The sequence below is a fragment of the Trichosurus vulpecula genome, assembly GCF_011100635.1.
Source record: "Trichosurus vulpecula isolate mTriVul1 chromosome X unlocalized genomic scaffold, mTriVul1.pri SUPER_X_unloc_1, whole genome shotgun sequence".
NCBI lineage: Eukaryota > Metazoa > Chordata > Mammalia > Diprotodontia > Phalangeridae > Trichosurus > Trichosurus vulpecula.
In genome coordinates this window covers 8061061-8088508 of record NW_023494377.1, presented here as the reverse complement: position 1 = coordinate 8088508, position 27448 = coordinate 8061061, and the positions used below count along the sequence as shown (strand labels likewise).

At 40.1% G+C, this 27448-nt stretch overlaps 1 protein-coding gene across 1 annotated transcript; it reads left to right on the top strand.

Annotated features, from left to right (window-relative positions):
- The first annotated feature begins 460 nt into the window (after positions 1-460).
- Positions 461-17238, top strand: LOC118833095 (protein bicaudal D homolog 2-like). Its single transcript, XM_036740486.1, has 6 exons — positions 461-609; positions 4277-4699; positions 10834-11844; positions 13526-13677; positions 14841-15060; positions 15606-17238. Exons 1-6 carry the CDS (start codon positions 517-519, stop codon positions 15606-15608), a joined length of 1902 nt encoding a protein of 633 aa, XP_036596381.1. The 5' UTR covers positions 461-516; the 3' UTR covers positions 15609-17238.
- The last annotated feature ends 10210 nt before the right edge of the window (positions 17239-27448 follow it).

Genomic DNA, 27448 nt, shown 5'->3' with positions numbered 1-27448 from the left:
GCTTATGATGTGATGAGCCCTGTGCTTGTGGAGATATGAAGAAAGGCAAAAACAGCCCCTGCTGTCAAGTAGCTTACATTCTAATCAGGGAGAAATCATATAAATAAATAGGTACATACAAGATCCAAAGAGAGTAGATAGAAGGTAACCTTAGAAGGGAAGGGTCTAGCACCTGAAGGAGAACTGGGAAATGCCTCCTTTAAAAGGTGATTAAAGACCCAAGTTATGCCTTGTGGTATAACAGATCCTTAAGAAATGTTTGGTGAATGAATAATGTTTATCATCTTCTGCTATGGTCGCCAGAAAGATTAAGCATTTTTTTAATAGATAAGTTTCTGCCTTTTGTGCTTTTAGATCTAATACCTTCGGAAGCATCTCAAAGCTCTCCTGAAGATGGAAGAAGAGAAATGTTAAATCAGATTTATCTTTTTCGTGATAAAGTTTTTTTCTCCCCAGGAGTGCAAATGTATAGAAACTGAAAAAGCCCTATTGAAAGATGAGGTCAAACAATATAAGATGAAAGAATTGCGTCAGCTGCAAGACACTGCAGAATTGAAAGAAGAAAATCTCTCCTTACAGAAGCAAATTTCCTGTTTGAAGGAGACCCAGGTAAGTGGGTCTCGGATTCCATCCACTGTAGTTACTGGAGGCTCCAAATGGACTTTGGTCATCTTGTTGTTTTCTTCTTGAAACCCCTGGCAGATAGAAAGATAAAGCATTTAATAAGTGTCTACTATGTACCAAGCACTATGCTAAGCACCAGGGACACAAATACAGGAAAAGAAGACAGTTGCTTACATTCTAATTGGAGAAGAGAAAACAAAGGGGAGGTAGAAGGGGGTTGGGGGCAGTTAAGGAGCACAGTGGATAGAGCATCAGGGCCTGGAGTCAGAAAGACCTCAGTTCAGATGTAGCTTCAGATACTTACTAGCTGTGTGACCCTGGGCAAGTCACTTAACCCTGTTTGCCTCAGTTTCCTCATCTGTAAAATGAACTGGAGGAGCAAATGGAAAACCACTCCAGTATCTTTGCCAAGACCAATGGGTTCACAAAGAGTCTCATGCAACTGAAATGACTGAACAACAGCAATGGAAGGGGTTGGGAGAGGACAGAATTGCTGAGGCAGTGGAGCATTCTACAGAGTGAGTTGAGCCTGAAGTAAAGTGAACATGGCTGGGGCCCATCAAGCAATGGACATCTGGGCCAGGGACTCACCTATCAGGAGATCAGTGACCAGTCATTATGTCACTAGAGCAGAGCTGGAACTAGGCATTTATGTGTCTCTTGCAAGAGTTGAAAATTGTGCCATTGGAGATTGCTCTCCCCCAAACACTTAGAGGCACCAAGGAAAAACATGGCTTAAAAGCAGAAAAATAAAAATAAATCCCTCTTTGCCATGGAAGATGGTATTGGAAGAGGATCCCTCATTGTTGCCTACTGTTTCCCTGCCCTAGAGACCTCACCCCCACGAATTGGGCTCTACTGTAGAACAGCCTTCTGACTTGAAGTCTGTCTTAGAAATGATTTGTTGAGAAAGGATTTGGACTTTAAGATCTTTGATAGTGGAGGCATCCAGCCTCTTGGTAGTAAGGTGCTTCTGAAGCTCGAGATCACTGAGCTGGCATGGGCTTCTGGCCGTGGCCTTGCTCAGTGGTCTTTCGAGCCCCAAGGATGGGGCAGAGGTAGTGGCTTCCCCAAGAAACACTTGGGTGGGTGTTACTTCTTGATAAATTAGTGGGTGGGATTGTCTTTTTTTTAAAAGCTGTCTGGCTCTGAAATAGTCCATATAGTTTTTAAAAAGAAATGCCCAGTGTTTTGGGAGGGGCATTTAAAATGATAGCTCATTCACTGGAGAACTCTCCAAGTACCCTGTGAAGATAAGGTGCAAAGTCTGAGTGTTTGGCAGGTTTTGTAGCAGGTGTAATGATTTTTGGGTTTTGGATTTTTTTTGGAGGGAGGGTGTCTGTGTGTGTGTGTGTGTGTGTGTGTGTGTGTGTGTGTGTGTGTGTGTGATCACATGAGACCCTCATAGAGCCAGTGATCTCTTTAGTCCTTATTTTTAAAGTTTTTAAATTAAAGTCGTATTGATGCCTGCCTTTATATCAACAATTTCCAGACAGTCCCCCCTTCTCTGTGGTCTCCTCCAACCCATCATGGCCAACAAGTCATGGATATTTTTTTATGTATCACCCAAGATACCAGGATTCTTATTAAAATCCTTTCCTGCCTTAATTGAATTCAGTGCTCATTATGTGCAAGGCATCATGGTAGGGGCTATAATACTCTACGGACAGCAAAGAATGACCAGATTCTTCTCTGAACTTTTGTTGATGATCTGGAATCCTGATATTGAGCCTAGAAATGGGATTCTAATCTTTTCTGCTAGTGCCATATATTTGCTATGCTCTTTGAGTACACTTTTTGGTTTTATGTCCCCAGAACCTAGCATAGTACTTGACCCACAAAGATGATGCACTTCATGAGTGAGTGCTTATTGAATTGGACCTATTGAGTTCTACACTGCTGCTCGTTGTACTCGACTAAATGTTCCCTTACAGCAGTTTTCTCAGACTATTACACTAGATCATAGGTGACAACAGGACAAGGCTGACCAGGAGTAAATGTTCAGCTAGCCAGAATGGTAGAAGTCAGGTGGGCCAGAGCTGTCATCTAGAACAGAGAACAATGCAGCTCTTGGATGTACATCTAGGCAGGTGAAGTCAAGTAGCAGATTTCAGGAATAGACAGGTTAAGAGACTCAGGAATAGGGGACCCAGGCAAGAAGTCAGAGCAAGGAGGGTTCTGAATTCAAGCAAGGGTCTGGGTAATAGGAACCACTAGCAGGAATTGAGCTTGATACCAAGCCACAGACTTGGAGCCAGAAACTCTCTGTAGACTTCCAGCCCAGAGTCAGAATTGGTCTTTGACTGACTGTCCTTCCAAGGACAGATAGATAGGAACACCTGACTGGAGTGAAGGGGTAAGAACAAGGTAATTTTTTTTTCTTTAAATTTTTTAAAAATGTTGACCCTAAACACTGATGCATTTCCACATACAAAGTAGAATAAAAAAAGAAGATTGTACATAGAACATAACATTGCAGCTATTACTTACAGTTTCACTTTCCTTTTAAGTATAAGATAAATTCATCTTGTAACTTTCAAAGCTATCTTACTTGTCTGCGTTTCCTTCTGGCCTTCCTTCTGTTCTCTTCTGTGCATTTTAAAAAATACTTCAATGGCCCTCTCTTTTGTTCTTTCTAAAAACCCTATTGCTATCCCCTCCCTCTCTCCTCCAATTACCCCCCTCCTCCAACACACACACACACACACACACACACACACACACACACACACACACACCACACACAGAGGAAAATAAAAACAGAACCCTCATAACAAGTATTCAGTCAAGCAAAACAAATTCTCACATTGGCCACCTCCAAAAATGTGCATATCTAATTTTGCACCTTATATATAATTATTCCGGCTGTTTCCCTCACTGCCGCATCGGTTCATGCAAGTCTTCCTAAGGTTTCTTTTTCGTCATTTCTTACAGTGCAATGATAATATTACATTGCATTCATATACCATAATTTGTTCAGTTCTTCCCCAAATGATGGACTTTACATTAGACTGCGAGTTCCTTGAGAGCTAGGAGTTTTTGTTTTTTGCTTTTTGCCTTCTCTTTGACTCCCCAATGCTTGGCATAGTGGTTGGCGTTGACTGAACTGAACTTGAGTCCCTTTGTGTCTAGTTCTTTGCCATTAAAAAGAACTACTATAAATATATTTGTACATACGAGTCTTCCTCATTCTTTGATCTCTTTGAGCTGTAGGCCTGATAGCAGTATCACTGAGTCATAGTCGCAGTTTAGTGACTTTGGGGACATGGTTCCAAATTGCTTTCTAAAATGGCCAGACCAATACACAACTCTACCAACAGTGCATTAGTGTGCCTGTTTTCCTGCAGCAATTGTAATTTTCCTTTTTTGTCATCTTTGCCAATCTGAAGGGTATGAGATGGAACCTCAGGGTTGTTTTACTTTGCATCTCTGAAATTTTTAGTAATTTGGAGCATTTTGTCACACCATTGTTGATAGCTTGGATTTCTTCCTTTGAGAATTGCCTGTTCCTGCCCTTTGGTTCTTATCTATTGGGGAATGGCTCTGGACAAGGCAGTTTCTAGCATAAATAAGGGGAAGTGTAAATTCAAAACTCATGAGCTGCACAGGGTAAATAGTTGGTTTAAGAAAAGACATTTTCCTCTCATTTCAGATGGAGTATGAAGGCTTAAGACGTGAAGTTCAGAGAAGAGATGAAGAAATTGAGCTTAGAAACAGTCGTCTGGCTGAAGTTACTCGACAGAAGGAGATCTCTGACCATCATCTAGAGGAGGCCTTGGAAACCCTCCAGAGTGAACGAGAACAAAAAAATGAGCTGCGCAGGGTTCTGTCTGGGTATATCAACACCTATGATTCTTTAGGGGCTCTGCCGACAAATTTTGATGACCTGAATCAGTGTAATGATGACGGCCTGGGCATTGGCTACAACAATCAAATCTTCAGGAACCGCCGAGAAAACATGATGTCCATGCCTCAAAATAGCAACAGCTCCAGGCCCCAGCCTGGTTTAGTGTGTGATCTTTTGAGTGAGCTCAGTTTATCAGAGATTCAGAAACTGAACCAGCAGCTTCTGCAGGTAGGAGGACTCTTTTCTGTGTGTTTGTCAGCTAGGCAGCATGAGGATCTAAACGTAAATGAGCCTCTTAGAAGAGTTCAGCACTCCAATCCAAGGTGGCAAAATTCTTCTGAGAAGTACTCGGCTGGCTTTCTTTTGCTGAGCTGTGTTTAGACTTCCTTCAGTGGAACAAACCCGGTGGCCTTAGTATACCTTTGTGTCTAGGGCTTTCAAAGATGAGAATAGGTGAGGAGTGCTAGTGGGTCTCAGCAGTGGCAGAGACACAGTGCTGATCTGCAGATATGATGAAAAGGGATTAGGATGTGGAAAGTTAAAAGGCATTTTCTCCACAAATGACTTTTCCTGAAAAAAAAATGCAGACATTTGGAGCACGTCTTAAAATAAGCCAATGAGAAAACACCTTCGAGGTGGTCGAGGAGTTGTAACCTTACCTCTCTGAGACTTGTTGCAGAAACAAGATGCCCTCGATTTTGCTCTCCTGGCATATGGAAGATCATATGATAAATTCCTAGCCATTTGGCAACTCAGACATTTTCTTCAAAGAGAGTTATCTGAAACATCTTGTTTCCCATGCTTCCATGGGTATTTTGACCTCTCACTCATTTTTGAAATAGCTTTTGAGAAGTTAGTGATTGGTAACAATTGTTCAGCTTTTCAGGTCCAGGAAAAAAGGTTTAGGATGAATTGGGAAGTGCCTATCTCTGAATCTGTTCCACTTGAGGACACAGACACGGCAATAATAAATGTTTGTTGAACTGAGTTGGCCTCATTAGGAATATTCTGGGCTGAACATTTTTTCTAAATCAAACAGAAACCAGTGTGGCCCATGACAATAAATGAATTGTATTATTAGCTAGCTAGTTGGATAGAGAGACAAATGAGAGAACAAACATTTATTAAGCCTCTACTATGTGCCAGACACTGTACTGAGTTCTAGGGATACAAATACAAGAAAACAAGACAGCCTGTGCCTTCCAGGAATTTACTTTCCAACGGGGGAAGACATTGCCACAAAAGGATAGAGGATCGCCTTAGCCTGCCGGCTCTAAAAGGGTTAGATTAAAGTGCCGAGAACTTGGGCTCTTAAATAGATTGGATAAAGAAGAATCCATTATAAGAGGCAGGATCATACACTAGAAAGAGCCCTGTGTCTGGAGTCAGAGACTCCCCTGGTTGACCTGGGTTCAAATCCTGCCTCTAACATTTACGACTCGTGTCTCTCAGTAAGAGAGAATCTAGTTATGACCTGATAACCTCTGAGTCCTTTCTGCCTCTAGATCTTGGAGCCTGGGTTCAAATCCTGCCTCTGACATTTACGACTCGTGTGACTCAGTAAGAGAGAATCTAGTTATGACCTGATAACCTCTGAGTCCTTTCTGCCTGTAGATCTTGGAGCCTTTGAATCTGTCCCTTTAAGAAAACAGGCCTCCTGTCCCTTGTCTGTTGCTCGTAGCATTTGACGTGGCCTGGCTCTAGTGTCTTAAAAACATCTGAAAAAGCACTTTCTCAGAAAAAGGTGTCCCTACCATCCCATGATGGGAAAGGCTTTTTGCTAATGATAATGGGACCACAATGTGCTTTTGCTTCTAACTCGCTGTGTTGTTGCAGCTGCTGACACCTCATTTAATAGTGAGTGACTCAGCTCTTCTTTTTAAGAGGATTATTTTTAAGAGAATATTTGCCTCTGGAAAATTACTTCCCCCACTCTAAATCGTTCCCACTTTTGTGGCAGAAAAAATGTTCTTCTACATCACAGATAATGACTCTCTACCAAGCCCTTCTTGGAGCTGGAGTCCTGCGATGGAGGCTGAAGGTGCTCTTCTAGCGCCAACCAGGGAAGGGCCCATGTGGACAGGCCTCTTAGAGCTGAGGAACCAAGGTCAATGTGACTCAGGTCCATGCTAGTTGGCACAATTACATTTAACCACATGTTTCTTCTGCTGTAGCGGGATATCACTGAGACTTCGAAGTCAATAAACAGTAAGTACAAACCTACTGTGTGCTAGACATTGGGATTCCAAAGACAAAAGGGAGAGAGCCACCCTGCCTTCAAGGACTTCTCTTCCACAGGACAGAGAAACAAATATAGGATATGTATGCAAACCAAGTGATTTGGGGGGTGGGGGCATGCCTGACAACCAGTGGGGCCAGGAAAGGTCTTTTGAAGGAAGTATCATGTGAACTGAACCTTTGAAGAGATCCCAGTAGAGGTTCTAAGAGGCAACTTTTGGAATCTGGGGAGAGGGAGCATTTCAGGCCTGGGAGAAAGCCCAAAACCAAACAAATAAAAAAATATAAAAAAAACACAGAGAGGTGAGAGAGAGAATATCATGGTTTGAAGAACAACCAATATGGCTGAATCCTAGAGGCAGTGAGGGGTGGGGTACTAAGTAATCAGCCTGGAAAGGTGGGCTAGAACTAGGCTGGGAAGTACTTTCAATGCCATAGAAGTTTGTATTTAATTCTTTAGGTACCAGAGAGTCACAGGGGATTCCTGAGCAAGGGAATGACATGGGCAGACTTGTGCTCCAGAAATATCAATTTAGCAGCTCTGTGGAAAGGGGACTGGAGAATGGAGAATATGGATAGATGGCTCAAATATTTCTTCAGCATTTACTATGTGCCAGGCACTGTGCCAACTGTTGGGGATGCAAATATAAGCCCTGAAGGAATTCCCTCTAATGGGGGAAGATAAGACATAGAGGGGATCTGGTAAGGGTGTGGGGTAGGTATGTGCACAGCAGCATGGGTTGGAGATATTGAAGAAGTAGTATGGAGATTTGGTTCCGGGAAAGGTAAGGCTACAGCTCATATGTCAGAGCCAGGGACTCAGGTGGGAAGCATGGTTCTGGAACTGGGGAGAACAGCATAGGGGAAGACCAATGAGGAGATCATTGCAGTAACACAGGAGATGATGAGGGCCTGCTTGGCAAGGCAATGGAGGAAAGGGAGATGACTTGGATGACAAGGAAATTTTTCTCGATCTTCCTTGCCATATACGAAACTGAGAAGGCCTATTATGTCACCTACTTGAGTGTTTAAAAGGTTTCTGTTCTTTGGCAGGAAATTCATCTTAAGAAAGGGATAAACTGCCTGTGTTTTGTTGTTTTTTTTAACCACAGAAGAGAAATGTAGTCTCTCAGAGTCTAGGAATTAATTTCCATTTGTTATTAAGTAAAGTTCAAGGGTTATGGCAAGAAAATCTTCCATTTAAGCATTCATTTCTTTTCCTTCACTGTTATGTGTGAAGTTCTTTGTCTCTGGCCTGGTTTTCACAGCTGGGGTCATTCATACTCCTAGTACCTGGAGGTAGCAGTGCCCTCAGAAATAACATCTTGGAGTCGTTTGTACAAAGGGAATATATATATATATATATATATATATATGTATGCATACGTACACACACTATACATATATATATATATATGTATGCATACGTACACACACTATACATATATACACACACTCATATATATACACATATATGCATATATAAATACACATATATATATATACACATAAACATACATATACACACATACATATATATACCAACATAGGAAAATGTCCATCTCCTCGTACCTCATGTTCTGGGAAGATTAGCAAAGGGAATGGGGGAGAAAGCCTGGATTTTAATATGCTTGAGCAACTTACCGGTTAGTTGTTTTTAATACTTTGTACTTTTAGATCAGGAAATGACTAAAAATATCCTCAAAATACCACATCCTGGGGCTCAGGGACGACTGACACCATTTAAATGAGAACTAGCTGAGAGCACAGATTAATGAAGCCTGGATTGCTCACCCCCCACAAAGCACATTCTGTGCTTTTCCTCCATTCCTTTTGGTAGACTGAAACTTTGGAATTTGCTTCTGGCAAGATGAGTACAATTGCTTTTTGTTTGGTAGTGTGTCTAAGTCAGATCAAAGTAATTGTTAATGAATTTTCTAAGCCAACCTAGTATATTTTTATTCCTAAAAGAGGTAGAGGTTTGAAATCTATATAATTATTAGAAGACTCTATAATAAATCTTGATTATTCTCCTATTGTGTGCAGAGCACCTGCTAGGCACTGGGGAAGGTACAGAGATTAGAGAAGATAGCTCTTTGAGGTCAGGAACTCTTACATTCTAGTATGGTCGGTAAGACACCTATACGAATAGCTGTACTACACTATGTGACATGTGGACTGTGTCAAAGACCTATAAAGCCCAGGGCTATATGAGACTTGTAAAACAAGGTCATTACCAACCAGGGGAACAGGGAAGGCTTCCTGAAGAAGGAGGCTTTTCATTGGGACATTAAAGGAATCCCCTGACAAACAGGAGGGAAGGCAAGCCAGGTGGGCGGCACATCAGGGCAGGAGGTAGAGTCACGTAGTCTGATGGAAGCATAGAGTGTTTGGCTGTAAGTCCCAACAGAGTGGTTCAGAAAAGGGGTGTGGTGGCAGGCTGTGGTGGGCCTTGAAGAATGACAGTTGGAAGAGTGGCCTTTTTATTCAGTCTTCCCTTTCTCCAATCCTCCTTTATGAAGCTGCTGAGATAATGTTCTTAAGTCACAGACAGATCTGACCATTTTACTCCCCTGATCCAAAACCTACAGGGGCCTCTTATTGCCTTGAGAATAAATGACAAACTTTGTAGGTTGGCATTTAAGGCTCTCCCCATCTCCACAAGGCTCTGATCTAACCTTATCTCACAATATTCCCCTTCTTGCCATCTATATCCCAGCTAGACTGTACCAGCAGGTGTTCCAGCATTCAACACTTAGGCCCCAGTTCTGGGAAGATTGACCTGATTTGCCCCAGTAGATAAGATTCTCTTTTTAAAGTTTCCTAGATCAGTTTGTAAGAAATGTCCTTCAGTCCCATTACTATCTACTGGAACTTAATGATCAGGATATATGTTGCAGCCCCCCAGCAAGATCCAAAGTCTGTGAGGATAGGGCCTCCTTTCATGTTTATCTGTGTACCCACAGTGCCCTGGAAGATTTTATTTTCATTTTTGTTTTATTTTGTTTTGCTCCTTTTTTCTTTTTCTTCTTTTCTATTTCCTTCCTTCCTTCCTTTCTTTGTGATGTAACATTACTAGATCTATGCATTTGAAAGATTCTTTTGGCCTGAGTTGCAGAGCAGAGAGGTGCGAGTAAGCTATCATAATAGTCTGGGTAGCTAATAAGGAGGCCCTGAATTATTAGCAAGATTACTGGGGGAATGGAGAGCATAGTAGACAGATGCAGGAGATGTTTGGAAGTGGAGTCAGTAGGACCTGGTAACTGACTGGCTAGGAAGTCATGAAGACAGAAAAGTCCAAAGTTGACCCCAAGATTACACACCTGGGAGGCTGTGTGTGAATGGTGCTATCACCGACAGAAACTGTGAAGTCAGTAAGAATGGGTGGTTTTTACCTCTCCATGGAATCACAGTATTTCTGAACTCAAAAGAGACCTTAAATCCACTTAGTCCAGTTCATACCCCCAAAGGATCCCCAATGCAGCATGCCCAATGAGTGGTCTTTCATCCTTTGCTTAAAGACTCTCATGGAGGGAACCAGTCACCTCTCAGGGCAGCTGATTGTACTTTGGGACGACTGTCTGCCTTTGCCTGACATTGAGCCTCTTTACAGCTTCTACCTATTATTGTTCCTAGTTTGCTCCTCTGGGGCCAAATAGTAGAGCATCTGAGCCCTCTTCTATGTCACAGCTCTTCAAATGCGTGAAGATGGCCAGTTTTGCCCTACCTCACCCAAGTCTGTTCTCCTCTTCAACCATTCCTCATGTAGCGTGAACTCGAGTCCCTTCACTATCCTGGTTGCCCTCTGGATATTTACTGACTTCCTTACACTGTGGTGTAAAGGCCACAAAAGTGTTCTCCCCCCACTGGATTAAGTCTTGATCTCAAGTCAAACACAGTCCCGTTCCCCTTTCCCCCTCTCCTTGATGCCCTTTTCTAAACATACAATGAGGATAAACTCTAGAATCTCAGAGGTTGGACTAGATGACCGCTAAGACCCTTTGAATCTCTTATCCATGAAGGAATCCACTCTACAGAGTGTCAAAGAAGTGGTTGTTCAGTTCAAGGACAAGATTAGAAGGAAATTTAATTCCTGTTCGAAATTCTTTGCTTTGTACCTACAGGTTGATCATGAAAAGTCATCGCTATTAAGTAGTATAAAAGAGTTGCAGACACAGCTTGATAGTACGAAGGATGCTCTGTCCAAACAGCAGGCTCAAAATAACTACCTTCTTGAGCAAATCCAGGCTTTAAACAAACGATACGGCAGTAATGAACTGGGTTTGCTCTTTGGAAAAGATGGAGAGAAGAGCGGTGGCAGTGAACCCCATGGCCTGGAACATAGATGTGCGGCATCAAACTGTTCCCAAGTAGCCAGGCTGAAGACGGAACTTCAGGAGCTGAATCAGAAATACCAGGATTTTGAAGCCAAGTACAAGCAGGATACGGAGGCCTGGCAAGAAGAGTCTCAAAACCTAACAGAGAAGATAAGATTCTGGGCCAAATCAGGTAAGCAGAAGCAAGAGATCATTACTAATCTAGAGAATGAGCTTCAGGCTTCAAGGAAACGGTCATCAGAATTTCAGAGCAAACTGACCCTAGCCCAGGAGGAGCTGCAGGTGATTGCTGAAGATCTGGCTAACATGTATCGCCGAGTTTGTGTCTGCAACAATCTCTTACCTGATCGTGGTCTATTGGATGGCTATAAAGATGGCCAAGGGGCCCCTGTCCATACCTGCAAAAGGCATGCCAATGATGTCGTGACCAATGTGCGTATGTGCCGAAGCCAGTCTAATGATCTCTTTGTGAAAGTCTTGTTTAGCCCTGAGTCAAGCACCGTGAAAAGTGGCAGCAGCAACCAGTCTGTTAGTGATTCTCCTTGTGAATCTGATGGAGAAGAGTATGACAAGGAACCTGAGAGTCTTTCCAACCAAATTTCCATTATTGGAAGCCAGGTGAAGCAACTCCAGACAGCCCTGGCGATCTCATTGCGCAACAAGTCCCTCGAAGCCATGTCAACAGAGTTGAAGGATAAAAACGCTCTTGTTGATGAAATAATGAAACTGAAGTCTCTGTTGAACACCCAAAGAGAGCAAATAGCAACTCTGAGGACTGTCTTGAAGGCCAACAAGCAGGTAAGCTATTGGTGATAATCCTGGGCGCTTTGGACACTACACAGACATGTCACATTTGCCTGTAGAGCAGAGGCAGAAAGAAAGTTGGGAATAACAGATTTAAGGACTCAAAGACGACTTTTTGTCAGGTTTGGGAAAACCAGGCATCCAAAAGAACATTTTTTCTTTTTGAAGTTAAAATAATTCAACATCTTAACTTGGAAAGCTATAAGAAATAGTTGATTTTTTCCAGTTTCTACTGCTTCAAGGTGTTGTTAGTCCCACAAAGTACAAAATTACTTGTCAATGCCTGTGTGCAAGTTATGACTTATCATACCCAAGGCATATAGTGATGGGAATTTAGCTAATTTGTGGACTAGGCCCCTGGGTAGGTTAATCTTACAGTTTTAATTAAAATTAGTGACTATAGTTATCTCTTCCACATCTTGACTTTTCCCATTGCTGTTTTGCCATATCAAGGGTTGGCATAAGGAATTTAATGGGAATTTTGGGGGAATGTAGCAGCAAGCACCCTAGCATACCCAGAATGGCCTGCTAGCACAGATTCTTTAATCTGCTTTTAAAGGAAAGCAACTTTAAAGGGGTCAACAGTCTTCTTTAATTACATTCACTAGTTCAGGGGAAAAGTCAGCCCTCTGAATGTCAGAGAAAATGCAAGCAGAGACATTAGACCAACAGACAGGGCTCTGACTGCCTGAATTAAAGCAATATTGCTATACATTTTACATACACCACTGGATCTAGAGAGTCTTTATATCTGAGCAGTTAGGAACCTCTGAACATATAGCTACTCAGAGTCTTGACTAGGGAATCAAAAGATCCTTCTGATAAGCCAGCCCCCAAAGCAAAACACTAACTTGGAGTATATATATACTTCTCAGAGCCAGAAGGCATCACAACTCTTGTGACTCAGTGCCTAATTAGAAATTAGCAAAAGGTGTGAAAGCCTTCCTACAAGCAAGCCTCCCGTAAGCAAGCTTCCCTTAATGGGCTCCATGTGAGGCCTATTAATGGGCCAGAAAGATCTTCATATCCCATTAACATTACAGGGAGTTTGTGGAATCTTCAGATGACACATGAAGGCCAGCAGATGACATAGAAAATGTTTAGAAACCCAGAAATGCATAAACTATACGTATAGTATTGTATAACACCAACGTATTTTATCTTTTAATACCATAATTATTCAGACTTCTTCTCTGGTACAAAGGGAAGGCCAAAAAATTTTATATGGATTTTCCAGATCACGGAGTGCCATGCTCCTAACCCCCTTGATATGGAAGGGATAATTGTAGTGGGTTAACAGTAAGTAATTACCATAATGGAAAGTTTGTTGAGAAGTTGGTTCACTTAGTTGGTAAAATCAATTCAGTAAACATTTACTAAGCATTCACTGTGTGCCAGGCACTGTGCTAAGCTCTGGGGATACAAAATTTTTTTTTAAAAAAGCAAAAATATGATCCTTGCCCTCTGGGTCCTCACATACTGATAGAGTGGCCAACATACAAACAACTATGTATATGCAAGATAGACAAAGGGTAAATTGAACTATCAGAGGGAAACTACTAATATCGAGAAGGAAGGGAGGGAGCAAATTGAACTTCCTCCAACCGATAGGGCTTGGCAAATTCTCCATTGCAGCTTGCCAGTAGACCTGTGTTCTTTTTTCTTTGTCCCCTAGGCTGCTGAAGGTGCCCTTTCCAACATGAAACGCAAATATGAAGATGAGAAGCTTGTGGTGTCAGACACCATGAGTAAATTAAGGCATGAGCTGAAAGTTCTGAAAGAAGATGCTGCTACTTTTTCCTCCCTTCGGGCGGTGTTTGCCAGCAGGTAAGTTTCAGTTCTGCCTCTTCTCTCTCTCCAGAACTCCCCCAACACTCTGGTGAACTCACTTCCTGGTTGTGAGGCAACACAGAGCTTGGGCCAAGGGAGAGATTTCCCTAAAGTGGGCATGTGCCCCCACCCCAAACTTATCTGTGCACACTTGGTATATGTGTGATGAGGGGAGGAAGAAGAGACCTTGTACCTTTTCTTCCTGGAGAAGACAGTGCTTCCATATAGCTGTTCCCACCCATGTTATCCATGCCTCCCATCACTGGTCTAAACACGAGACACTGTGAACTAGCCACCAAGTGGGAATTTGGTTCTGACTTTGCTAGTCATATTCTGTGTGATAGTGGACAGATCAGTTGGCTTGCTTCCCTTTGTGTTGCTTAACTGTACTGTCATCTTAGTGCACTGAGCCGCATGATCCCTTCCTTGTAAGGTCCCTTCAGGAGGAGGTGTATTCATATGAAGAATCAATGCTAAAGCATTAAGAGAATCTATCAAGAGAATGACTCTGGTAACTGTGATCATTGACCTTGCCTAGGAGCTTTCTTAGAACCAAGACTATGTTTGACTGATTAACCTCATGCAGTAGTTTTTGGATTATTTTCAGTCAGAAGGATGTAGCAAAGAGCAGTCGACCCAGGGTTTAGCCAGGTTTGCACCCTGGTTCGTGCTTATTAGATTCGGGATCTTAAATAAGTCTCATCCCTTTTGTGAGGCTTCCTTCATTTGAAAAATGGAGGCAACAATCCTTGATTAGCCAGCTCACTGCTGTGAGAAAAGAGCTTTGTGAACTGTAAAACACCATGGAGAAAGGAGCCGTTATTAATTTATTTATCGCCTGAAAGTTTGCCTTAAGAGGGAAGCTTCAGCCTTTTTGATGGAGGGATTGATCCCCCCCTTTACTTCTCTGAATTGAGAAGAACTACATTGAGGTTGTAAGGGGGGCAGAACTGTGTTCTTTACAAGAACAAGGAAGCACCATGGCAGCTGCTAGCCCTTGAGTGATCCAGTTGGTCCTTGAAGATGAAAAGGTTGAGTGTGATTGCCTGCTTGGGGACCCATGTGTGAAGGGAGACCGATATGTCTGAAGGGAGACAGAGATGCTTAGGTAAAGTGATTGGTGGGAGGTGCTGAATTGCCTTTTTTTCCTTCTTTTGCAGGTGTGATGAGTATGTTTTGCAGCTTGGTGAAATACAGCAACAGCTTGCCGCTGCAGAAGATGAAAAGAAGACATTGAAATCTTTGCTGAGCCTAGCGATTCAGCAGAAACGGGCACTGACCCAGCGCTTGGAGGCACTGGAAACGCAGTCCACTGTGCCGCTGAACAGCCGAGCAAAGCTTGTTTCTGACCCTAAAGGGAGACCTTTCAAAAGTAACTGGGTATGAAATGTTTGCTCAAGTACGGAGCTAAGAGGTATGGGGGTGGGGTGCTTCCACACAGTGAAGATTGTGGCTGAGTGTAGCTGGCCAGCTTTTATCCCTATATCTCTAAGAGGCCTCTTTTGATGAGATTCTTCTCATAAGTGTTTTCAGTCCTTGACTCAACAACTCATCCCTAATCAAGCTGATGCTGTGTTCTTACCTCCCAGCTCCGTAGTTCTTTAATCATCTTACTTAGCCAAATAATTGACTTTTCAAGAGCTTTCTAAGTTGGCTGCTGAACCATGTGACCTTACTGGGAAATTATTTTTATTGTGACATAACCTTGTCACCTTTATGGTAGTTGTCCCAATAAATCTCTCCACTAGCTATAGAATGATGTTGCAGTGAGGCTTTTGAATTGAGAGTAGGGAGTTCCCTATCATTTCTCAAAATAAGACAAGTTGGAATTTTATATGCTAAGATATTGAAAATATTCAGTCACAGCTGCTTGCCCAATTTTCATTGCTGTGTTTTTATGTTGTTTTTCCTCCAATCTCTACCAGTGAAAAATGAATAGCATAAAGAAAGAAGACCTCCCCTTTTTCCAGCAAAGGGGAAGCAACAGTGTTGACAAGCAAACGGATCTGCACAGGACTGGCATTAACATTGAGATCATCCAACTTATCAGCTTTAAATGGTTGTCCAAGAGTGTTTGATGTCTTTTGGGAAGATATTCAATGTGTTATTTCAGTTACAGTAAAAAAATATATCTATAATTGTTTTGAAAATGCAGGCCATTTAAAATTGATGCTTGAGATTGTGTTGTGTTTAAGAGCTACATTCTGCTGATATATCAGTGGGCCTGCATTTCTAGTTTTGAGTAGTATTGTCCTGTGACTCCTTTGTGAAGAGTACCATATTCCCTGTTCCCGTGTTCATGTGTGAGCCTGTCTCTTCAGAAAATGTTAAAAAAAATACTGAACCTTGATGTTGCTCCTCTCCTATGACTAATTGCTGTTGGCTTTCAAGTCCATTTCAAGCAAGACACAAAACCTTGCATGTTTTATGTTTACAAGTTAGTTTCTGTATAATTGGACATACACTTGGTGCTATTTGTACGGTGTTAGAAATTGTCTGCAAAAGTAGTTTCTATCAGTGTACGAGTGTACTGTGTACTGTTTTAAACTTTAAGAAATGTATTTGTGCAAATCCTAAATGGAATGGATTATTCTAGGGGTATTCAGGCAAAGAGCTGTCATCTAAGGCCCCTGAATAAGTGACAAGTATTTGGGATGCTTGGTAATGCTGGAACTTGCTTAGATTCTTGGGTATAGGGGACCTTCTTGGAAAGGGAAGGTTCCAAATGCATGACTCTTTCTAGGTGAAAGCCATCTGAAGCCCAAAGAGGGTAGATCCTTAAATTCAAGGATTAGTCAAGTAACCCTGGTAAGGGGCTGCTTTATGCAGACTCAGAATTGTATAGTTTTTTGTGGAAAGGTCTCTGGTTTTTTTCCTCCTCCAATCCAGTCCCTTTAAGGTTGGGAATTAGCCACCCACTGTTCTTAATGGGATTCTTTAGATTCTGCCTGTATCTTCTCTTGGGGAAAAAAAAGGTAAATGATGGGACATTGAATTCTTGCAGAGGATGTTATTTTGGTAACCCACTTTTAAAGCATCTTTAATAAGAGGAAACCCTTTCCTCTTCCTTTTCCTTCTTAAAGCGCATGCTGGGTATAGACTGAACACCTCAGGAGAGTTGGTGACTTGAAGGGTGGGTATAGACTGAACACCTCAGGAGAGTTGGTGACTTGAAGGGTGGGTATAGAATGAACACCTCAGGAGAGTTGGTGACTTGAAGGGTGGGTGGTGCTGTTAACCACACACCCCCAAACGCTTAGTATTACTTTGTGAGCCTTAGAGTATTTTCAGTACCAGAATGTGTTCTTGCCAGACTGCCAGCTGGCTACAAGGGGTACGGAAAGCTCTCTCTAACTAGATCAGCCTGGCAAGAGATAAGAGAATAGTTTAAATGGAATGAAAGTATATCTACATATATTTTTAATGGAAATATTCAAATATCTATTGTACTCTGTATGAAGTAACACTCTCCAAATCTCCCCTCTCAATATAATGCATGTTGAAGAGTCTTTTGTGTTAAGAATGAAACTCATAAATAAATTGTGTTAGTTGTCTGCATTTCTGGTTTTCTGAGCTTGGTGTCTTTATGTTTGAGGTTGCTGACTCATTTCATACAATAAGCCACATTCTAGTACAGCAAATACTAGGACCAAAAAGTAACTAGAGGAGGGGTCTGATATTGGGCATACCCCCATCCAACTGGGAAATGCAAGCAGCCTTTTGGGTTGCAATGAATGTTGATTTCTCTTGCGGCTTATTTAGAGAGACTCTTCAGCCTAGTGGGATGAGACCAGATGCCTCATTTTCCCCCGGTCACTACTGTAGGATACTATCCAGGATGGTCTCCTGCTTGGTTCATAGTCTTTTGAATTTGTTTTACAAAAGACCAGCACTAGCTAACTACCTTTCCTATAACGTGACCTCAGGGCTTTTTGGCCCCTATGCAAAGCCCTCTCTAAAAGTTACTATCTGTAGTTTAGGAGCTCTGGTCTTCATGGCTGATGTCCTATCTAAAGAATTAGGAATCCTGTTTCCCAGTATTACCTGCTGTCAACCTGAAAGTTTGGTTAAAGGAGGCAGACAAGCTAGGTGATATGTAAATTAATAATGTTTGTTCCCTTAAAGCTAGCAAAGCTAGCTTACTTGTATGTACAAGGAGCCAGAGCATAAGTTCTGACTGTTTGAACAAAGGAATGAGAAGGTTTAAATACGTTTTTAGTTCCAACTCAGCATATCTGTGTTACTCAATTTTGTGATCTCCATATCCTAAGAAAGGAAGTTTCTTAGTTGAACAAGACAATTGACAAAGTAGTGTCATTTAGAGATTATGATCCCAAGATGCAAATGTCCCTAGAATATCAAGATAAGAGAAATCCCTCTGTTCTGGTTGCAGACATCCTGTCACCAACAGGAAAGATACCCCTTGTCAATCTTTTCTGGTCTTTGAAGTTGCTGACACAGAAAGGGCATTTTTAGAGTAGAGCAAAAGCATTTTGGATGCTTTCGATATTATTGGAGTTCAAATTATCTGAAAAGATTGTCACTACAAAAACAAAAACTCCCACCTTTCAGGGGATAGCTGTCTGAGTGTTACAGAAAGCTGATGTTGATGGATTTTGTTGAAAGGGGGAAGGATTAAGCCATGGGGTGGGGGAAGGAACTAGCTACTTTTGAAAGAGGATCAAAGAGCCACCTGCCCTTCTGACCTGTGCATGAGGTAAATTGAGTCTATTCCAGAAAAGTAAGTCAATAAACATTAACTAAACACCTGCTCTAGGCCAGGCACTGTGCTAAGCACTAGGCATACAAAGAAAGGTGGAAAAAAGCTCCTGTCCTCGAAGAGTTTACAGTCTAATGGAGAAGACAATGTGTAAACAAGCTATATACAGGATACATTGGGAAAAAATCAACAGAGGAAAGGGAACAGAATTAAAGAGAGATCAGAGAAGGCTTCCTGTAGAAGGTGTAATTTTAGCTAGGACTTAGAGGAATCCAGGTGTTGGAAACATACTTAGTCTAGCAATAAACAATACTCGTTGGAAAGCCAGGGAGGTTTTAATTATATTTTACATTTATTCATTCTGAATAAATGGGTACATCCCCTGAACGGAGTACAGGAGAGAGTACAAGGACTCAAACTAATACCAGTCCTTTTATTGACTCCTAATTCGAATTTCCCACCTGGCTCTTCATTGGCCAGATGTAATCCCATGACTGCCTATGTCATGCCCTCCTCAAACAGTTCATTTAAGCATGCGTACAAGCCTCTAACCTTTGACCCGGATCAGAAGCCTGGTCTCTGCTAGATCACAGCTCTGATTAGAACTGGTTCTAATCAGTCACCCAATTTACATTCTGCTAAAGCTGGGGTGGGGAGAGATACTTTCAACTCCGTGGAAACAAAACTGCTTCCACCATTTCTCACACAGGGTAAGCCAGGAGGTAAAGATGAAGAGGAAGAGCCTTTCAGGCATGGGGAACAGCCAGTGAAAATGCCCACATTCCTTCCATGTTGTGTGAGCAGCAATATGGTGGACTAGACATTTTCTCCAATAGCCATGATCTCTCAAACCTCTCCAAAACAGAAATTATGGCCAAAGATAAAGTAACTTCATCTATTTCCATGGTCTAGGACACCTACAATATGAAAGGTTTTTTTTTTAAAAAAAAGAAAAACCCCAACCCCAGAAAACTGACACTTGTGGACCTTGAGCTCACTCAGCACTTCTCCCCTACTTCTGGTGCTAACAGCAGTGAAGTTGCACTTAGCAGACTCAAGGGCGGAACATCAAAATCTACCCTTACACTGACTGCAGTCTCTGATCCTTATTTCCAGTACTGCAGTGACCCCAGGCTGTGGAAATTTCCTCAGGCCTTGATAGCCAGTGGAAAGCTGTTCAGGAGCAAAAGCCCACCCAAGGTTGCAACCTGAAAGTACCAATCTGGAAGCACCAACATTGCAAAGCTCTGAACTGTTGGTGCCGGGCCATTAGGACAAATAAAGTCTTAATAAGTGAACCAGGGATTGACGGAGCACAAAAAGAAAACTATAGGCCAATATTAATGAACAGTGATTCAAACTTTTTTTAAAAAATGTTTTATTATTTATTTAATATTTTTAGTTTTCAGCATTAATTTCCACAAGATTTTGAATTACAAATTTTCTCCCCATTTCTACCCTCCCCCCACTCCAAGATGTCATATGTTCTGATTGCCCCGTTTCCCAGTCAGCCCTCCCTTCTGTCACCCCACTCCCCCCCATCTCCTTTTCCCTTACTTTCTTGTAGGGCAAGATAGATTTCTATGCCCCATTGCCTGCATATCTTATTTCCCAGTTGCATGCAGAAAGATTCAAACATTTAAAACAAAATCTTATCAAACAGATAACAGCAATTTATCCAAGAAATCATTCATTACAATCAAGTAAGATTTATACCAGAGATGCTAAGATGGTTCAACATTAGGAAAACAACACATAATCATATCAAAAAAAGAAAACATCCAAATCCATACAATATCAATAGATACAGGAGAAAGTCTTTGAAAAAGCACATTTTTATGCTGAAAACCTTGTAAAGTGTGGCCATAGAAAGACTTTTTAAAAAAATATTAAGCATCTATCTACAACCAAAAACAAGCATCATATACAATGGGATACAATAGAACCTTTTCCAATAAATACAGAGTGAAGTGAAGATGCTCACTCTTCCCACTATTATTTGATATAATTCTGGAAATGCTAGCAAAAGCAGTAAGACAAGAGAAAGGAATTAAAAGAATAAAGATAGGAAAAGAGGGGATAAAACTATCCCTATTTGTTGATGATTATGATGGTTTACTTGGAAAACCCCAGGGAATCAGCAAAGATACTAATTGAGACCATTAATAACTTCAGCAAAGTTGCAGGCTACAAAAGAGATTCTTAAAAATCAACAGTATTTCTATATAATAATAACAAAACACAAGAAGCAGAAAGGGAAATGCCATTCCAAATAACTACAAAATGCATAAAATATCTGGGGATCAATTTCTCAAAACACACAAAAAACTTGTATAGATTCAATTACAAGGCACTCTTTAAAGAAATAAAGGCCAATCTAAAGAGCTGGAAAAATATTCAATGCTTATGGCAAGACTGTGCCGATATAATTAAAATAACTATATTCTCAAATTAATTTACACTTTTTAAAGGTGATTTTAAAAATTAATTAATTTAGTTTTCAACATTCACTTCCACAAGATTTTGAGTTCCAAATTTTCTCCCCATCTCTCCCCTCCCCCCACCCCAAGATGGCATGCATTCTGATTACCCCTTCCTCCAATCTGCCCTCCCTTCTATCACCTCACCCCCACCCTTTCTCTTGTCCCCTTCCCTTCTATTTTCCTTCAGGGCAAGATAGACTTCTATACCCCATTGACTGTATATCTTATTTCCCAGTTGCATGTAAAAATAATTTTTAACATTTGTTTTCAAAATTTTGAGTTCCATATTCTCTCCCTTCTTTCCTCCTCACCCACCCTCACTGAGAAGGCAAGCACTTCGATATAGGTTATGCATGTGTAGTCATGCAAAACACTTCCATAACTCATGTTGTGAAAGACTAACTATATTTACCTCCATCCTATCCCACCTCCCATTTATTCTATTCTCTCTTTTGACCTTGACCCTCCTCAAAAGTGTTTGCTTCTGATTGCCCCCTCCTCCCATTTGCCCTCCCTTCTATTAACCTCCCCCCTTCTCTTATCCCCTTCCCCTCTACATTCCTGTAGGGTAAGATAGATTTTCATATCCAATTGAGTGTGTATGTTATTCCCTCCTTAAGCCAAAATCTGATAAGAGTAAGGTTCACTCATTCCCTCCCTACTTTTACTCCACCATCTTGGCTCCACTCCCCTAAGTTACACTTTTAATGCTATACCAATCAAATTACCAGGAAGATACTTTACAAAGCTTGATAAAATAATAATTCATTTGGAAAAACAAGAGATCTAGAATATCAAAGGAAATGATAAAAAGAAATAAGGATGAAAGGGGAATAGTACTTCCAGACCTCAGATTATATTATAAAACATCAGTCATACAAAACCATCTGGTATTGGTTAAAGAATAGAGAGATAGATCAATGGGATAGACTAGACAAGGGAGATTCAGACACAATAGAACTCAATAGTCAGTGTTTGATAAAGTGGAAAATATGAGTTACATAAGGGAAAAACTCCTTATTTGATAAAAACTGCCAGGAAAGCTAGAAAGCAATCTGGCAGAAATTAGGCTTAGACCAACATCTTAAACCACTCTCCACAATACATTCTAAATGGATACATGACCTTAATATAAAAGATCATACTATAAAAAAAGAAAAGAAACAGATCATGTACCTCCCATAGCTATAGGTGAGAGATATATTCTTAATCAAACAAGAGAAAGAAGAATTTACAAAAGATAAAACTAGATAACTGATCACTTGAAACTGGAAAACTTCTGCATGGATAAATAATGAATCTAGGATAAGAAGACAAGTGGTTGAATGGGAAAAAAATCTTTGTATCAAATGTCTCTGATATATAATCAAGTTATATAAACAATTAATAAATATAAAACTAATAGCCATTCCCCAGTAGCTAAACGGTCAAAAGATAGGAACAAACAATTCTCAAAACAACTGCAAAGTATTCACAACCAGATGAAAAATACTCTAAATTAAATAAGAGAAATGCAAATTAATATAACTCTGAGGTTTTAGCTCACAACCTACAAATTGGCAAAAATGACCAAAAAATGGCAACAGTCAATATCGGAGAAGTTGTGGGAAGATAGACACACTAACACATTGTTGGTGGAGCTGCGAAATGGTACAACCATTTTGGAAAATGAGTTGAAATTATGTAAATAAAGTGATTAAAATGTCTGTACCCCTTGAACTAGAGACTCCATTACTGGTCCATTGATAAGAAAAAATCCTCACATAGTCCAAAATATTTATAGCAGCACTTTTTGTAATAACTAAAAATTGGATGTTCCAAAAGTACACGTCCCTCAATGGTGGAATGGCTAAACAAATTGTACATGAATGTAATGAAATGCTACTGTGTGGTCAACACTACCAAAATGATGTATGTGATTAATATAAAGAAGCATGGAAAAATCTACATAAATTGATGCATAGCCAAGGAAAAATCTATGCCATTACTAAAACAATATAAACAGCAACACACCAGAAAATTAAATGTAAATATAACAAAATTATAAAGATAAAGTAGGATTTGAATGAAGAGATAGAGAAAACACCCCTAAACTCCAAGGAGAGCTTCAGGAAAAGGGAGGTCTATGTGGGTGGGAAAGGCTTCTCCAAGCAGGGAAGTATCACCCCAGATCCTGTATCTCCTTTGCAGACCACAAAAAACTGGTAATGCCCACTGCTCTACCTCACTCTTTAAAATATGTATCAATATGTGAGGGAAATAAGGTTGGATAAAAGCTTTTTGGTAAAAAAAATTATCCTGTGTCGATTAAAACCAAGAATCACCTACCTAGCAAAACTGAATATAATACTCCAAGGCAAAATGTGGATTTTCAATAAAATAGAGGACTTTCCAGCTTTCTTGATGAAAAGACCAGAGGTGAATAGAAAATTCGACTTTCAAATACAAGAATCAAGAGAAGCATGAAAACGTAAACAGGAAAGAGAAATCATAAGGGACTTACCAAAGTTGAACCATTTTGTTTACATTCCTACATGGAAATATGATATTTGTAACTCAAGAGACCTTTCTCAGTATTAGGGTAGTTGAAGGGAATATACATATATATATATATGTATATATATATACACATGCATATGTACATATATATACATATATACATATGTACATATATGTGTATATATATATATACATATACAGAGGGCACAGGGTGATTTGAATATGAAGGGATGATATCTAAAAAAATAAAATAAAATTAAAGGGTAAGAGAGGAATATATTGGGAGAAGGAGAAAGGGAGAGATAGAATGGGGTAAATTATCTCACATAAAAGTGGCAAGAAAAAGCAGTTCTGTTGGAAGGGAAGAGGGGGCAGGTGAAAGGAAATGAGTGAATCTTGCTCTCATCAGTTTTGGCTTAAGGAGGGAATAACACACTCAATTGGGTATCTTACCCTACAGGAAAGTGGGGGGAAAGGGATAAGAGAGGGGGAATGATAGAAGGGAGGGCAGATTGGGGGAGGAGGTAATCAAAAGCAAACACTTTTGAAAAGGGACAGGGTCAAGGGAGAAAAGTGAATAAAGGGGGACAGGATAACATGGAGGGAAATATAGTTAGTCTTTCACAACATGACTATTATGGAAGTGTTTTGCATAATGATACATGTGTGGCCTGTGTTGAATTGTTTGCCTTCTCAAGGAGAGTGGGTGGGAGGGAAGAAGGGAGAGAATTTGGAACTCAAAATTCTAAAAACAAATGCTCAAAAAAGTTGTTTTTGCATGCAACTGGGAAATAAGATATACAGGCAATGGGGTATAGAAATCTATCTTGCCCTACAAGAAAGTAAGGAGAAAGGGGATGGGGGGGGGAAGTGGGGTAACAGAAGGGAGGGCAGACTGGGGAAAGGGGCAATCAGAATATATGCCATCTTGCAGTGGCGGGGTGGGGAGGTAGAAATGGGGAGGAAATTTGTAACTCAAAATCTTGTGGAAATCAATGTTGAAAACTAAAAAATATTAAATAATAAAAATATTAAAATGAAAAGAAATTATCCTGTGTCCCAAATCATGGAGTCCATTTCAGCCTCCTACTCTCTTCATGATTGTTCTCATTGGCCATTTTATCTCATATCTAGGTTCATGTTCTCTTCCTCCCTCACCTTTCTGGATACCAGGTACCCCTAGGAGCTCATACATCCCTTCTCCCAGGCCAAAATATTGTTCATGGAGACAACATTCTTGGAGAAGTTAGAAGGAACCCTCTCTCCTTCCCAGGTTGGATTGATATCTTCCCTTTTAATTTTTTCCATAATTGATTCTTTTTCCTGCCACCTTTCCCATTCACCTTCAGTCTTTTGTCTTATCAAGAAACTATAGAAAACATTATCACTTCCTTGGGGAACCATTATCTTCATAAGGGCACATCATCCATTTCCTTCTACCCTTCACTTCCCCTCACCCCATTTATGCATACTCCCACTCTGAAATTTCTTCTCACAAAATATATTGATTTACTTGTTGAGGGGGAGGGGCTGTGGGATTTATCCCATAGTGCTTTAGTTTTGCTCCTCCACCTGCATTTCTCTTTCTTGAAATTCTATTTACATCTTTATTCCCTTATGGACTTTGGAAAATCTTTTTAAAAATTTATTAAAATTTTTTTAACATTCATTTTTTGAGTTCCAAATTCTTTCTCTTCCTCCTGCCCCTCCCTCACCCAATGAGAAAGCAACAATATGATACGTATCACAAAAAAGCAAGAAAAATAAAGAAAGTTAAAAACAAGATGCTTCATTCTGCACTCAGACAATCAGTTTTCTCTCTCTGGAAGTGGACAGCATTTTTCATCATGCTCTTCTGCTCATTGTACACAGCAACAGCAACATTGTGTGATGATCAACTATGATAGACTTAGCTCTTCTCAGCAATACAATGGTCCAAGACAAATTCCCAAAGACTTGTGATGGAAAATGCTAACCACATCCAGAGAAAGGACTATGGAGTCTGAATGTGGATCAAAGCATACTACTTTCACCTTTTCTTTCTCATGATTTTTCCCTTTTGTTCTGATTCTTCTTTCACAATATAACTAATGTGGAAATATGTTTAACATAATTATACATGTATTACCTATATCAAACTGTTTGCTGTCTTGGGGAAGGGAGGGAAGGAGGGAGAAAAATTTGGAACTCAAAATCTTACAGAAATGAATCTTGAAAACTACCTTTACGTACAATTGGAAAAAATACTATTAAGTTAAAAATAAAAAATTATCTGAGTATTACAGATTAAAAAAAAAACCAATGATCTCCTGGTTCTGCTCATTTCATTTTACATCAGTTCATATAGGTCTTCCCAGGTTTTTCTGAAACCATCACTGCTCATCATTTCTTACAGCACAATAGTATTCCATCACAATCATATACCACAACTTGTTCAGCCATTTTCCAAATGATAGGCATTCCCTCAATTTCAAATTCTTTGCCACAACAGAAAGAGCTGCTATAAATATTTTTTGTGTATACACACACACACACACACGCGCGCGCGCGCGCGCACACACACACACACATATATATATATATATATGTATATGTCCTTTTCCTTTTTGGAATACAGACCTAGAAGTGGTATTTCTGGATCAAAGGGTATGCAGAGTTTTATAGCTCTTTGGGCATAGTTTCATATTGTTCTCCAGAATGGTTGGACTAGCTCACATCTCCACCAACAGTGCATTAGTGTACCTATTTTTCTACATCCCTTCTAGCATTTGATATTTTTTTTTGGCATAACATAGTTAACAGCCAATCTTATAGGTGTGAGGTAGTACCTCAGAGCTGTTTTAATTTGCATTTTTCTAATTAGTAGTGATTTAGAGCATTTTTTATATGATTGCAGATAGCTTTGATTTCTTCTTCTGAAAACTGCCCGTTTGCTATATCCTTTGATCATTTATCAATTGGGAAATGGCTCTTATTTTTATAAATTTGACTCAGTTCCTTATATATTTCATAATGAGGCCTTTATCAGAGAAACCTACTGTAAAAAATCTCCCCCAGTTTCCAGCTTTCCTTCTACTTCTGGCTGCATTGGTTTTGTTTGTGCAAAACCTTTTTAATTTCATTGATCAAAATTTTCCATTTTACTTTAAATCCTCTCTGTCTCTTACTTGGTCATAAACTCTTACCTTATCCCTAGATCTGACAGGTAAAAATTTCCATGCTCCCCTAATTTATTTATATCACCCTTTATGTCCTTATCTTGGTATATGGTGTGAGATGTTGGTCTATGCCTAGCTTCTCCCAAAGGACTCTCCAATTTTCCCAGCAATTTTTGGCAAACAGTGAGTTCTCACACTAAAGCTTAGAACTTTGGATTTATCAAACACTCAATTATTATGGTCATTTACTACTAAGTATTGTGTATCCAATCTGTTCCAGAGATCCACCACTGTATTTCTTAGCCAGTGCCAGGTTGGTTTGATGATTACTGCTTAGTAATACAGTTTGAAATATGGTACTGCTGGGCTGCCTTTCTTCACATATTTTTTTATTTGATTCATCCCCTTGATATTCTTGATCTTTTGTTCTTCCAGATGAAATTTGTTATTATTTTTTCTAGCTCTGTCTATTTGTGTGAAAAGTGTTTTGTAATTGTGTTCATATAGTTCCTGGGTTTGTCTTGTCAGATAGAATCCCAAGTATTTTATATTGCCTGTAGTTATTTTAAATGGAATTTCTCTTTCTATCTCTTTGTGCTGAGTTGTGTTGGCAGTATATAGAAATATGGATGATTTATGGGAGTTTATTTTATATCCTGCAACTTTGCTAAAGTTGTTAATTATTTCAATCAGTTTTTAGTTGATTCTCTAGGGTTCTCTAAGCATACCATCATACCATCTACAAAGAGTGACAGTTTTGTTTCTTTATTGCCTGTTCTTATTCCTTCAACTTCTTTTTTCTTACCTTTTTGAAATAGCTAGTGTTTCTAATGCAATATTGAATAATAGTTGTGATAATGGATGTACTTGCATCTCTCCTGTTTTTATTGGGAAGGTTTCAAGTTTAT